This window comes from Paramisgurnus dabryanus, chromosome 5 (assembly GCF_030506205.2).
Source record: "Paramisgurnus dabryanus chromosome 5, PD_genome_1.1, whole genome shotgun sequence".
NCBI lineage: Eukaryota > Metazoa > Chordata > Actinopteri > Cypriniformes > Cobitidae > Paramisgurnus > Paramisgurnus dabryanus.
The window spans coordinates 27,343,313-27,358,322 of NC_133341.1; the positions used below are offsets into that span (position 1 = coordinate 27,343,313).

General features: G+C 36.5%; 2 protein-coding genes across 9 annotated transcripts in view; both read right to left on the reverse strand.

Annotated features, from left to right (window-relative positions):
• Positions 1 to 11,177, reverse strand: part of acacb (acetyl-CoA carboxylase beta) — a 47,452-nt gene extending 36,275 nt beyond the window's left edge. For 4 of the 7 annotated variants that reach the window (XM_065250766.2, XM_065250768.2, XM_065250767.2 and 1 more), the window contains exons 1-10: positions 9,925 to 10,043; positions 8,166 to 8,676; positions 2,046 to 2,178; positions 1,795 to 1,933; positions 1,510 to 1,619; positions 1,347 to 1,428; positions 1,164 to 1,262; positions 928 to 1,037; positions 519 to 629; positions 86 to 295 (exon numbers count right to left, since the gene is read on the reverse strand). In XM_065250766.2, coding sequence (XP_065106838.2) covers positions 86 to 295; positions 519 to 629; positions 928 to 1,037; positions 1,164 to 1,262; positions 1,347 to 1,428; positions 1,510 to 1,619; positions 1,795 to 1,933; positions 2,046 to 2,178; positions 8,166 to 8,548 — 1,377 coding nt within the window. In that variant the 5' untranslated portion in view covers positions 8,549 to 8,676; positions 9,925 to 10,043. Of the gene's footprint in view, positions 1 to 85; positions 296 to 518; positions 630 to 927; positions 1,038 to 1,163; positions 1,263 to 1,346; positions 1,429 to 1,509; positions 1,620 to 1,794; positions 1,934 to 2,045; positions 2,179 to 3,800; positions 3,957 to 8,165; positions 8,677 to 9,924; positions 10,044 to 11,117 lie in introns of those variants that run through there. The other 3 variants (XM_065250765.2, XM_065250770.2, XM_065250772.2) reach the window with 3 other exon arrangements.
• Positions 11,178 to 11,541: 364 nt separating this feature from the next.
• Positions 11,542 to 15,010, reverse strand: part of rusc2 (RUN and SH3 domain containing 2) — a 28,209-nt gene continuing 24,740 nt past the window's right edge. For both annotated transcript variants that reach the window (XM_065250775.2, XM_065250776.2), the window contains 2 exons: positions 14,180 to 14,356; positions 11,542 to 14,084 (listed from right to left, as the gene is read on the reverse strand). In XM_065250775.2, coding sequence (XP_065106847.2) covers positions 13,895 to 14,084; positions 14,180 to 14,356 — 367 coding nt within the window. In that variant the 3' untranslated portion in view covers positions 11,542 to 13,894. The remainder of the gene's footprint in view (positions 14,085 to 14,179; positions 14,357 to 15,010) is intronic.

The following is a 15,010-nucleotide window of genomic DNA, read 5'->3' on the forward strand; positions in this document are numbered from 1 at the left end:
CTATACATATAGCTTAATTTTTCTAGAGAAATCATGATGTAAATCAGCTTCATAACTAAGTAAAGAATATGCATGATAGGCCCACCTTTTCCATTTGCTCAAAAGTGGTGGTGGAGGCAATGGTGGGAGGAGCTTCCTCGATGATCTTCTGGTGGCGCCGCTGGATGGAGCAGTCTCTGCCAAACAGAGAGATGGCATTACCGTATTGGTCGGCCAGGATTTGCACCTCAAGGTGACGGGCGTGCTCGGCCAGCTGCATGATGAAAATGGGTGAACCTGGTATCTCGGCCTGCACCTGCAGTAATGAACAAACATCATAACCTTTGAGAAATGTCAAGTGCGAGAGCATTTAATTGCTAAATATAATGAAGGACTCAGATGCTTAATTTATGTATCGGGCATGTGCTTTTATCCAAAGCGACTTATAGTGCATTATAAACTGTACATTTTATGAGTTCCCTGGGATTGAACCCATGATCTTTGTACTCTTAAACACAATTAAAGTACATATGCTTTACCTGTCTGAAGAAGCCGGGAAAGTCTTCCGAGCAGTCCACTTTTCTGATCCCTTTTCCTCCCCCTCCTTCCGATGCTTTGATGACCACAGGGTAGCCAATCTTCTCCGCACTCTAACCACACGAAAACATGTTTATGTTTGGCTATAAAAAGCCATTGTCTTATAGGGCAGTATTTCCCAACCCTGTTCCTGAAGGCACAGCACTACACATTTTCCAACTATTCCAATTCAAATACATCAGAATTCACTCGTCAGCTCATCATTAGTAGGGATTCCAAAATAGAAAATAATAGGGTCTGATATGGGAGGCATCCAAAATGTGCACTGTTGGTGTGCCTCCACGAACATGGTTGGGAAACGCTGTCAAAGGGTATCATATTAGTTTAAGGAAGACTGTATTGAAAACATACCGCTAATCCTTCATCCACATCTTTAACACAGCCCTGCACATACAGTTCACGAGGAACACTGATCACGTGACCAAGTCTATGATTTTCCTCTGCCGATTCAACTTTCAGACCTGAAAAATCAGAAAAATATACAGGGCATTTAAACTATACAATTTATCATAGTATGCCCATGACCTTGACATTGCTAGCACTATCCCCTATCAAGCACAAACCCTTTACAATGATTTATATCTCACCCGTTCCACTCCAAGGCAAGATGGGGATGTTGGCACTCTGGGCCACAATGGAAGATGCCACCTTATCACCTAATGCCCACATGGCCTTACTGGAGGGCCCTGAAACAGACAAGCAATTAGTCTAAACTTGGTTTTAGCTTCTACAAAGCTTTAGCAAGGACCTATAAAGTGCAGAAAAGATACCCAAAAAAGAAATCCCTGCTTTGTGAAGGAGCTCTGGTAATTTGGGGTTCTCTGAAGCATGGCCCCATCCAGCCCACACCGCCTTAAAAGCAGAACTTCATCAATGATAAAAGTGAAAGATTAATCTTTCTTGACACAAAGAAAAAAGTTTGAGTGCCACTACCTGCACCGGGATCCTTTTGGCAATATCCACGATCATCTCAACATTGGCATAGTTGTTGTTATTCGAGCCCCCAGGCACAGGCACATAATGATCAGCCATTTTAATGTATTCTGGGTAAAAACATGACGAAGCGTTAAAAATTACATTGGTGACTCATGCACAGAGCCACTGATTCAAAAAAACAAATTAAAAGGATATGCAAAATTAGACACAGTTTAAATGTTAAATTGCTGCAACAATATATTTTGGGGTAAATCATAACTGCGCTCATTCTTTATTGTTAACCTGCATTGGCTTTCAAGTCTTCAGGCGTGACCATCACCACGAAGCGAATGGTCCTCTCATTTCGAAACATCTCATAGGACCAGCGGCGAATAGACCGCATGCATTTAACAGCAGCGATGCCATTATTAGCAATCAGCACCTGACATGAAAGAGATCAGATGCAATGGAAGACAGAATGACCATTATATAAACCACACATACCTTTAAAGTCATTTTAAACAGTTATGTAACACAAACACAGCAGTCCTGACCTTGTCTATAACCCGGTTTCCTCCAAAGCGCGTGACAAACTCAGCAGGTGAGGCGACGGTGAAATCTCTGTGCACATCCATTTTTCTGTGTTCTCTGCCTTTTTTCAGCAGGTGGGGTCCTGACATGCTAGGCCTACAATGGAAAACCGAATAGTTACCTCAATTTGAGCAAACAACAGTGTATTTTTGCACTCCTAATATTCCCCCAGTTGTGATCGGAAGTAAGTTAGCTGGCTATTTAAACAGACACTTGCTTTAGGTTCTGAAAATAAATGCTGTAAAGGTTACATGACTGGTAATGGAGTGCATGAAACTTTAATACCTAAAATATAAATACATTTATCATAAAATATCACATAAATAAATGCCTATAAAATGCTTAAACATCACAAAAGCACAACATACTTGATAAGAACCCATCAAACCAAATTTTATCCGCGAACATACAAACTCGTTTTTCTCTACTGGTCTGCCCTATGTACTCTTCTGTCCATCTGTGTGTTATGATATACTTGCTCACACAAGACAAACAGCCAATCACAGCTTTTAGTGTTATCATAATGACTACAGATAATCCTGAACTTTCTCCAGTCTCTTAACCATTTGCTGTTTGAAATCAGCTGACAGCTTAAAGTGAAGAACTGCGGACCACCTAAAGATAAACACCTAATTTATTTGTGAGAGACGCTGATTATGTTTTAGATTGTGTCACATTGACCTTAATAAGATCTTCTTCATACAACATGTTCTTTATGCTGTAAGTTATACCATCGTTGAACATACTTATGTATAAATGAAAATTCTTTTTATCATGTAACGTTACTCACCCTCATGCCATCACAAACCTGTATTAGAGACAGTGACGATAAACTAAAAAAATAAAAAATCCGTCATTTTGACAGATTACACTGAGGGTAATTTATTGTATCATTTAAATGTAATTTCTAGCCCTGCCCACTTGGTGGCAAGTGCGCATTTGACTTGCAGCGCTGCGCAGATTGACCTACGTGAAGTTCTGCGAGAGAGCGATTGGTAAGCGCAGGTCTCGAAACTCTCTCGCGATACTTCGATGTCATACGCTGGTAGATCTGCGCAGCCTTGTCGAAGTTAAACACACTGCACTGTGATAAGAAAACGAAAACAGAATAAAATGAAAACTGCATCAAGTCGTCTGTCTGAGGTAAAAACACGAAATCTAATGACTGTAGAGTCTGTATCAATCTGCCTGTATTACGCGTTTATTACACAGTTCGTAACGTTAAATAACATAATTTTTATTTTATGAAATACAAATCACAGACTCGTCTTAAGACCTCCACGTTTCACGTAAAATTACTTTTATTATTACTGTTTGCAATTATCCAGCGTCTAAACTGCCATCAAACAACACGTATCTCCACTTGTTATACTATTATTAGGATTTACTATTTACGTTGCCACTATTACAGTTCAGTGATTCGATATGAACACATGTTCTCTGCACACATACTGTACAAACATAGTTGCTATACAACACGTCACAGTTCAAACCACCTTGCGCTCAGCATTTCAACCAAAACATTTAGCAACCTTCTTGCTAAAGTTTAGCGCTTCGACAATCGACATTACAGTACATTATACAGTAGAAACTCTGCCGCTCCGTTATGCCTCCCTTTTTGACAGAAGCCACGCCCCCTTTCATACTTCCACTGTCAAAAACATACCGTTCATTTAGAAACTTGAGTTTCTAGAAGACAGCGCGAACGAAGTACCAACCTCTTTAAACACTGAAACCAGTTGAGCTTTTCCTCTGTGTCACCGTCCATGGTAAAGTATCAGATAGTACAGCAGGGGAACGGAAAAACAACATCAAACGTGTTTTTTGTTCCCTCCCTTTTCCTCTTTTTCTCTCTCGCCCCCTCCCCCATGTCTATGACTTCAACATAAGTTTCTCATAAAGCTCCTAATATAGCTTAAACATTTATAACCAAAAAAATGAGTCGGAACCAATCTTAGAGTAACTCTGAGCGAGGAACTAAAACTTGTATCTTATTGGAGGCGTGGCTGAGCCCGTTGCCAAGTATGAAACCAGAGATGAAAAATTTTTTCACAGACTATGATTGGTTGTCCAAAAAAAACAAACAAAATAAAAGCGCTTTAAAAACTGTTCGCTTGTAAACTAAGGGGTCTTTTTTGCTATTTTATTAAAAGCTAATAAATAAATATCAATGTATAAATAAATACCTGAATTAATAATTTATTTATGTTTTCATATACGTTATTTATATTTTTTCCTTTAATGAGAAATTTTATATATGAATATACTTGTCGGCTGGATGCATCACAGAATACTATCGTATGGGTGTTGTCAAATCCAAGGTTTTCTGGGGTCCTTTATCAGTCTTCTACACCCATACAGTACAGTACATACATGCGTACATATCATATCAGAGGTCATATATAATCTCTCTCCCTCACTCTCTCTCTCTCTCTCTCTCTCTCTCTCTCTCTATACACTGATACTGAAGTAGCACACAAGGCTCAGACCACTGAGGGTGGAAAGTTATATTTTAAAAGACTTGGATGTGTGTGGTGTAGGAACAAATAATTACACAATCAGTCTGGAATGAGATTTAAGAATAAAGACATGAATAAGTGTTAATGATTATAGGCTACATACAGATGCAGATGATTGAGTTACTGTTTATAAATCTGTTTAAATAAATGGTTTGACTAATGTTACTAGATAAAGAGTCATGTTTCATGATTTTTTCAAACAACAAGAGGAAATTGTACAGATTCTATCACAAAACTATTCATTATTGTCAATTTCTTGAATTTAAATGTATACATCCATTGATGCATGATTTGTTAGGATTGGCCAATATGTGGCTAAAATACAACTATTTGATTCTGAAAAATCTAAGGCTGCAAAAAAATCTATATTGACAAAAAAACGCCTTTAAAGTTGTCTAAATGAAGTCCTAAGCAACACATATTACTAATGATAAATTAATGTGTTATATATGTTTAGTAAAAATGTACATAATATATCCATGGAACATGATTTATAGTACAAAAGCACCATTGACATTACATTGTAGAAATGCAGTTAATTTGATCAAAGGCCAAAACAAGTAAAGAGTACACAAAGTAATTGTTAACTTTTCAGTTAAACATTTCTTCTCAGATTAACACTTTGTCCTGTCAACAATGTGAGGTTGTCCTGTCAACCAAATGAGGTTAAATGATGTTCCACCTGACCTGTCCAGTCTGCAGGTAAATTTTGCCATGCAGTGTCCTTCATACATTACGAGGAAATTATTGATTCGCTTTAGCAGACACATAACACATAACATGTTATAGAGGACAGTCTATTTATCTATAAATCCCTCTAAGCTGACGCTGGTATGATAGAGAAAGTGACCTGTCTATTTAAAGGACTCGTAGAAGGGAAAAGTATGGCCTGATCAACCAAGCTTTTCAGAGATGTTTTTTTGTCATGATTATGAGTTTGCTGGCTTTTAATCAACTTTGATTTACCAAGTAATTAAACGTATGTGAACCTGGGCCACAAAACCAGTAATAAGGGTCGATTTATAAATGATATTGGTTTAAATAACAAATAAGCTTTCCATTGATTTATGATTTGTTAGGATAGGACAATAATTGGCCGTGATACAACTATTTGAAAATCTGGAATCTGAGGGTGCAAAAAAATCTAAATATTAAAATCGCCTTTAAAATTGTCCAAATTAATTCCTTAGCAACACATATTACTAATACATTTATTTTATATTTTTGGTAGGAAATTTAATAAATATCTTCTTGGAACTTGATTTTTACTTAATACCCGAATGATTTTTTAAATAAAAAATCTATAATTTTGACCTATAAAATGTATTTTTGGCTATTGCTAGAAATATACCATGCGACTTATGCCTTTTTTTTATCTAGGGTCACATAATGTGACCAAATGTTATATATCATTACGAAAGGGGGAATAATACATCTGACATTAGAAACATACATTTGTGTTTTATTTCATTTACTACATTATTTCAGTTATTATTAATTCAGTTATATAATTCATTTATTTTATCATTTACTTTTGTTCTTTTTTTATTATTCTTTACTATATATTTAGTTTATATTATATTCATTTTATTTTATGTAGTTAATTTATTCCACATTACTTCTCGTGATGATGTTTAATCTTATATTGGCACTGTAGCCTATTGTCTTTTAATGCAGATATAAGTCTCCAATGGTCTTCATCTCAAGGTTTTTATTAACGTCACGGGAATGTTTTGAAACAATACATTTCCACTGTCTGTGTTTGGTGGTATAATAATACCTTATCTGCTTCTAGTCAGAAGAAGTTAGTCAGACATCAAACCATCGATGCAGTCAGTCAGACAAACGAGAACGCAACTAAGATTATTCAATTTACAATGTTCAATATATTAACATCACTTTGTCTCCTGACACATTACAGTTTTGCAACTTGCTGGTGTCACCATCACAATGGAAAACAAATCTGCATAGACAAATGTCACCAAAAGTGAACAAATGTGGTAAAGCCTAACACTTCATATTTCTCTTACCTGTCCGCCTGTTACATTTTCTTTCCATTATGACTGAGAACGTCTCACGGTAGCAATACGGTAGCATTAACAATCCGTTGCTTCTATGTAAGGCCAAGCCAGTTAAGCCCATGTCAAGTAGGTGACTCGTGAAAGAGGACAGCGTCCCATGAGTAACATTTGAACAGCTGGAGTCTATATCAAAACATCTCACATGTAAGATCTCATTATCTTAACATACTGTGTGTATGAGGTTACCGGTATTTGGACTTAAGAGACATAAAAAAGTTCTTCAGCTAAAACGCAATGAGTGTCCTTAAGTAAACATCGGGAGCATTGCGTCCAATAATAGTACAGAAATGTGTGGCATGCCGCCATAACAGGTAATAAACACGAGCCAGTCAGGCGATCACAAAGTGTGCTGAGAATGAACATATGGCTGTACTTCACGTCCATAACTCTGCCCTATTTGACATTGGAGCCTTTCATGTGGTGGACAACGTCCCCTAGTGATTTTTAAAGGAAATAGGGCAACATGACTGTAAGATCACAGAGACCAGCCGAGCCAGGATACTCCTAAAGTTTTTCCACTACTATCATCTTATTGGGCATTCATTTTTCTATCCACAGTCACCTTTAGCTGGCTAAATGATTTATTGAAGTATAAAAGTGATTTGGTCTGGTTTGTGCAAGTTAAAACTGAAAAGGGTAAAGTACGGCCAGCAAACAGTTGTTTAAAGGGGACATATCATGAAAATGTATTAGTGGCTATAATTGGGTCCCCAGTGCTGGTATCAACCTACAAAATGTGAAGAAAAAAAAACCTGTAACATAGTTTTGGTAAACCATTCTCTGCAAGCATGTGAAAAAATAGGTCATTGAAATCTGGGTCCCCCTGTGATGCCAGAGAGGGGAAAATATCGCCCCTTAATCTGCACTAATATCCAACCACGACACTGCCATTTACTGCAGAGATCAGCTCATTTGCATTTAAAAGGACACACCAAAAACGGCATACATTTTGCTCACACCTACAAAGTGGCAATTTTAACATGATGTATAAATTATCTATAGTATATTTAAGCTAAAACTTCATATACGCACTCTGGAGACACCAAAGATTTATTTTATATCTTAAAAAAAGTCTTGTGAAATGTCCCCTTTAAAGAATGTCCCCTATTAATGTATTAATTTTGAAACCAAACTGTTAAAAAAAGTGTCTAAAACTTTTGCACAGTACTGTACTTGTAATTTTAGCCCACTGAAATGCCTTGAAATGTGCAGCTTTGTTTATTGCGTAGACTTCATAGTGAATTCTACTGAAATAGGACCTTAAGATGGAACTTATTGAGCAGCTCCTCCCCCTTTTAAAATAACCAATAGCGTTTAGTCTACCTCACAGCCTTGAATCTGATAAAAAGCTGATGTGTTGAACGATGTCATAAAAATAGTTGATTCGAAATTGAATCGGATTTTGATTTTTATGTGGACTTTAAACATTTGGCCAGTCATGTGTACAAAAAATAAACACCAATAGATCTTTAAGGATGCTAACCTTAAACTGCAAGAGGAACCCAGGGCAGGTGGCGGCGGTGCTTCTGATAAGGATGTAGTAATTTCCTTGGATGGCTCTGTGCTTTGTGTCTGAGGTCTTGCTGAATGGCGTGAAAGCACAGGCTCATCATCAGATGAGTAATCCTCAGAGGCTCCCAGAATAAACTTCAGCCTCTCTTTAGCTTGAATGCCAGCCCTAAACCTGGGCCTAAGAGACTCAGTGCTTGTCGTGGGAACAGGTTGGGAGGCGGCTCCGGACTGATTGATGACATCACTGGTGGTGGATGTGGGCATCTGCTCACTTCCTGTTGGGGTGCTTGATTCTTCCTGGTCCATTGGAGTCGGTTCCTCTAAAGAGTCGGTACTGGCTGTTTGTGATGGCATCTGGGTCTTCTTGTAGTTCTGGATGATACATTCAAAAAGGCTTTATGGTTTACACTAGACAGTTATTCTTTAACAATATAGCACAGGTATTTCAGTAATGTTTGACAACAGGGATCCTTTATGTGCACCTGCAAACAAACAAATCCACTGTATATTAAAATTTGCATTGATTGTTTTCTGTTATTAGCAGCAATTTGAAAATATGTCCAATGGAAACACACTTCTGTATATCGCAAAAACATTTTTAATCTTGCATGCATGAGGTGTTTTTCTAGGCCAGGGGTGCCCAAACTCGTCGGAGCAAACTTTGCAGGACACTGGCCCTCAAGGACCGAGTTTGGGCAGGAGTGCATTCCTTCAACGCAAAAAGGAATACATTGCAAAACTGGAATGCAAACTGTTTTTCTGCATCCCATAATCATTGTTTAACGATGCAAAATCGACGTGTACTATAGCCTCAAAGAAACACCTCATACATGCCTGCTCCCAAGAATAAGGGGCTTTTCTTGCCATTTATTTATACTTGGATAACATGCCTATGTCTCCTTCAATAAAAAAATAATGGGTAGTGTGACCCCCACAAGAGGAAAAATTAAGTTTTAGTCACATAACATTGGTTAATGGAAAACTATGTCATTTTTTTCGACATTTAGAAAATATCAAATGTTCTGCACACTCTGTAATAGAAAAACCATGGTATAGAAACCATGTCACAAAAATATTAAGAGTGCACAACACTAGGTGGCATCTTTGTGCATGCATTATAATACAATATATGAACTCCTACTAAGGTAATGTATGAGTCATTCAAATAAACACTTCCACATGTAACATTTAAAAATAAAACACACAGAAATAAAAAAATTGCTTTACAAAGTGTAACAAAAACGTGTTTGTTATTGTCACATAGCTAATCTTATCTTCATACAGGATAGTAGAGTTAACGTGTTTACACATAAAGCTTTCTTTGCCCAAGGAAATCAAACTTCACATCAAACTTGCTGAACTACAGAACGCAGACGCCACAAGGCAGGACAACAAACTTTTTATTCCATGATCCGCTTAGACAGATATAATCTATCTCAGGACCCAACAACTTATTTTGAAATAGAAAAAAAGCATTATATCTTTAAGAAGAGTGTAGTATTTATTTTTCTTGTCATATGAATGAAATATAAGTTTAATATATGTTTGATTGCAATACCAAAATACCCTATGATAATATATCAAACCCCTGCCATAAGAATTATAATTTGTAAACAGAATCATGTGTAAGATCTACTGTCTATTCTTTAACACACGTTCATTAATAAAGTCTAGGAGAACATTTAAAAAAAATGCTTAAAGTATGCAAGTACAAATGATTTAAAGCAAACCTTGAAAAAGACAGCCAGGCAGTCTCCAGAATCACTCTGAAATGTGTACGCATTAGTACTCAATGTTCTCCTTTTAACAACTTCCCAAAAGACAACCAGTTAATAAGTGTGTGTGTGTGACGGGATCTAGGGGAAAGTTCAGGCATGATGGGGGGGGAGTTGTGGTCCTCACAAACATCCGATCAATATAGCAACAACAACATTAAAGGTCAGAAAACGTGTGGTGTAACTGGATAGAAACACCAGACTTAAGTATGACATAACACACAGGTCAGTCTGTGAAAATGAATGGAAGGCAGCTTGTTGTCTACATTGTTGTCTACATTGCTTTAAGAATGATAAAGCCATATATATATATATATATATATATATATATATAGTATAAATTTAGTAGGCTAATGTAATAAAAGTGTAGTAACCTTATGTGTTGTACTGATTATCATTCATAAAATCATAGTTTTACTATACAAATCATGGCTAAATTATTGTTACTGTGGCAAAAACCATGGGTACTTTGTTATTTGTAGTAAAATCATGATTTATTTCTCTAAGGGAATAAAGCTTTCAAACTATTCTGGTAACAAATTTCTAATTCATTTGACGGAAGCTGTGAGAACTTTTTTTGAACCGATTACAACGGTCAAGTTTATATTATCAAGGTCATCCTGTCTTGTAACTTTGCTTATAAATATTACTCAAATGCAAGAAATTCAAGGAAACGATTTTTCAATACGTACACTTTGATTTTAGTAGGATTTATTATTTGCTGCGAGACATAAATAAGTATGTAAATATCGCGAGAAGCATTCGAATGCCAAGCTGTAGAATCATTCTCGCGATACTTCAATGTCATACACCCATTGATCTGCGCAACGCCGCATGATGAAATCGACGTAATATCTTCTACAAACATGTGGTTGAAATTGAGAGAATCTGTGCGACTGATCGGAACATTATGTTCACGTTTATACAATAATTAAACAGCGTAAACGTCAAACAAGTCTTTACAAGTTGTCACACTGTCACTATAAACTATTAAAAATAAACACCGTTACTTGTCAACATATGCACGTGCCTGAGGTTGTCGAGCGCTTATGAACTACGTTCTTGCGACTCGTATACCATATTAACACAGATTTACACAAAATAACCACATTACGTGCTTTACTTCAGCATGTATTTGTGCGTTTTACCTTGTTTATCCGTCTGGGATTCCCAAGTGCCAGTGTCCCCACATGTATGACGAAATAGAGAGACTAAAGAGGGCGTGGCTTTATAAACTAAATATTTAGAGATGCATAAACCAAGATCACAAGCATACAATTCCCATCATAACCTTTAAACCATTTGAAATCTGTGATGTTTGTTTCTTTTAAGTGTGCAACTGCAAAACGTGTCAACGTAAACAATTGCTAGTTAAATCTACAACTGCCTCAAAACATGAATTGTTTGTTTCTGAATTCTCAATTAACATTTATGTACTTTTATAGCACTTGACTTTGTATAGCATAATAAAACATTTAGTAAACAAATCATCATCAACAGTATTTTCATTTTCAATAACATTACTATCATGAACACACAAATGAGGAAAAGAAGGACAGGAGACATTTAATGTGTGATCACATAAGCACTCTGTTATTGATATACATACATAGTGATAATGTTATAGAAGCACAGCGTGGTCACACTGAGGGGACGGAAGTGCTACAGCTGGCATATTTACAATACAGGCAAGAAAAAATCTGGATGAGCAAAACCGTTAGAGAGAGAAAGATAGAGAAAGAGAGATAAATACACAAACATTCATCAATCATCAAACCAAGTCTTTCTTTCATTGGTGTTCATCCTCTACCAAACTGAATGGAAATGTGCCAACAGATTATAACCACATCTGAGGCCAGTTTCTTAAACATTTTGTAAAGACCAGTTTCACCCACATAAGAAATGAACTAGGATGTCACTACCTACTGGTGAGGAAATACAAGAGTATAAACACTCCTACAAGCAAACACATTGGTTCAAAAAAGGCACTAGACAGCTTTTTTCTCTTACAATTTCTCTCTCTCTCTCTCTATGATATTTATGGGTTAAATTTCAGTAACAAGCAATGCGTATTTGGAAGACCAACATACAACTGTTGAGTGAGAAATTAATGATCTAAAGCAGCACTATAATCTAAACTGCGCAGCTTTATGCGTGAGAGCATTTTAATCTACTCAATACATCCCATAACAATATATTGTACATACGATCTGAATAGTTTCTTGTATTGAATTTTTAACAATAACAATGTGTTATAGGTTGTTATTAACAAATAGTTAATAATGTCGTTTATTTTTCTTAATTATATGAGAATGCAACATATTTACAAATATAAATACACAAAATAATGGCAAACGCATTTCATAAATAAGAAACAATAAAATCATAATAAACCTGTTTTAACAAAAACAAACCTTAACATTGTCATCTAGAGATGTCTTAACAATTCAATTTGATAAAATCAAATCAAAATACAATTTTAAAGCAAAATAATATCGAGGGCCATACTAAGTGCCCAACTAATAAAAACACCAACAAATGTGACTACTCAACTCCTGAAATAACCATCATAATACACATTACTATCCATAAGGCCTCATCTTGAGTTAAATTTATCCCATAAATGCAGGGTATCGTCACAATATCGCATGGGCCATTTCATTGGTACACAATTTCTTTCTAAATATTACTGTCCTCTGTGTCCAAAAGTAGAGGGATGTTTTATTTAAATTGGCTTTTAGTTATTTGTGTATAACAATCAAACATTGATGCATTTAAAGCTTATATTGTTAGCTCAAAGCAAACTCTGTATGGATGGATAAATAATTGAATAAATAAATTATCTTATGATGTGTCTTATGAGTGTTTAGAGGGAAACACCAAACCGCATTAAATTCCGTTCTTTTTACTTTGTCCACTTACTATACATACACCCGTGTACAGATAAATTATACATTATTAATTATTATCATCAACTCCAAAGTTGCATAAATCAAAACAATTGTCTAAAGTAGACCAACAGCGGAAACGTCGTCCTTTCTATCTTTTGCAGGCTGTGCAAAAGTTGTTATTAGGATACAGAACAGTTAAGGGAACAGACAAAGCTTATTTTACTCTTTAGAAATCATTGTTGTGCACATCATTGCATGCATTACAACCTTGCTATTAATTGTCTCTTATAAGCGTGAAAACCATGAAAAGAAGGAACGAACCATTTACCTGTCAAAGCAGCTTACATCGGTCAAGACTGTTTCATGAATTTGACAGGCTAATATGTTGTCATCCAAAAGGCTGAGTCTGTTAATATTACATGTTAATGCACTTAGAAGGCAGGTAGACTTCAAAATAGATGGCGAGCTTACTGACTTTCCCTTATTCAGTCATTTCCCTTTTCTTCATTTTCAGATAGATTTCATAGTTATAGAGGTTTGTTGACCCCGCGCATAAGACCAAGGTGAGTATCTGAATGAGTTTGGTTACGCACAGCCTATTACAGGCACATGCACAACACTAGGGTCGCAGAACACATACGTTGGTTAACATCTAGATTACATAAAATAATACAGTATTTTACAGTAAATCCAAGGCATGTGTGCCAATAGTGTCTAGTGTATCTAACATTTTCATTTGGTTTCTTAGTACTTTTTAAAAGGCTATAGACATGATTTAAAAGCTAAGTTGCAAACCTGGTGGCTCATGGCAAACAGTTTGACTACTAAGTAACGACACTTTCTATATATCACTGCTTTATGGAAACAAAGAGGGCCTTTTCACAAACTGTGATATCTGTGTGTGTGTCAGTGTGTATCGATGTCCACATACACATGCACAAAATGAATCTCTCAAGACTTATATCTTAGTGTCAGTTCAGAAAAGCAGCCGTGCCTTACGCCCTTCTTTCTAGCAGAGCCCAAACTTTAGAGTTTCAATGCTGCGTCTCTTGATTGTCCTCAATCAGGGTGATGTATATGATGGGAACAAGGCCCTCGCTGTCCCCCAGAGCGCACAGCAGCCAATCAGAATCAGCCCTGCTAAGCACCCGCAGTACGTCACCTTTATTGAAACTGAGTTGACCGGGCACTGTGGCAATATGATGGCACAATGCCTTAACTTCACTAAGAGAAAGAAAATGGGAAAAAAAACATTCATTAGGTAAAGCAGTAATCTTGCTATGTTTCTGTAATGTGTTCAGCTGATGAGAGGTTATTACCGTGGGGCTTGTCTTTGTGTTTGGGAATTTAGTGTTTGTGCTTGTTCAGTTGGACCAACTTGGGATTCTTGACATTGAAATGTGAGAGATTGTTGCTCCACTTTTCTTCCCACTCCAACAGTATAAGCCACCAGATCCAACACAGAACGGTCAAGGCTCAACCATCCAGATGGCAACCTGAGAAAAAACAGGTTCAGTTAAAGGGGACATATTATGAAAATCTGACTTTTTCCATGTTTAACTGCTATAACTGTGTCCCCAGTGCTTCTATCAACCTAGAAAATGTGAAAAAGATCAACCCAGTAACTTAGTTTTGGTAAACCATTCTCTGCAAGCATGTGAAAAAATAGGTCATTGTAATTTGGCTCCTATTGTGATGTCAGAATAAGGTAATACCGCCCCTTTTATCTGCACTATCCAACCACAGCACAGCCATTTAGTTCAGAGAGAAAGAGAGAGAAAAGAAGGACTTGACAGCACAATTGAGTTTTAATTACAACAAACCACCATCATTGTGATCAGTGTTTAAACTTCATCCGCTCATTTGCATTTTAAATGACACACCCAAAACGGCACACTTTTGCTCAGACCTAGATTAAGACTTAGTTTACATCTTTAAAAAATCTCATAATATGTCCCCTTTAAGAGTTCTGTAAACTTATAAAAAATTATTAAATTAAATTCTTTATTTGAAAGCCTTGTATCATTGTAACTAGAGATGCACCGATATTAAATTTTTCAACTGATACCGACAGCCGATTATTCAGTCCCTCCAGAAAAACGTGATTATGCGATCACATGATTCAACCCATAATCATCCAAAGTCCGCAT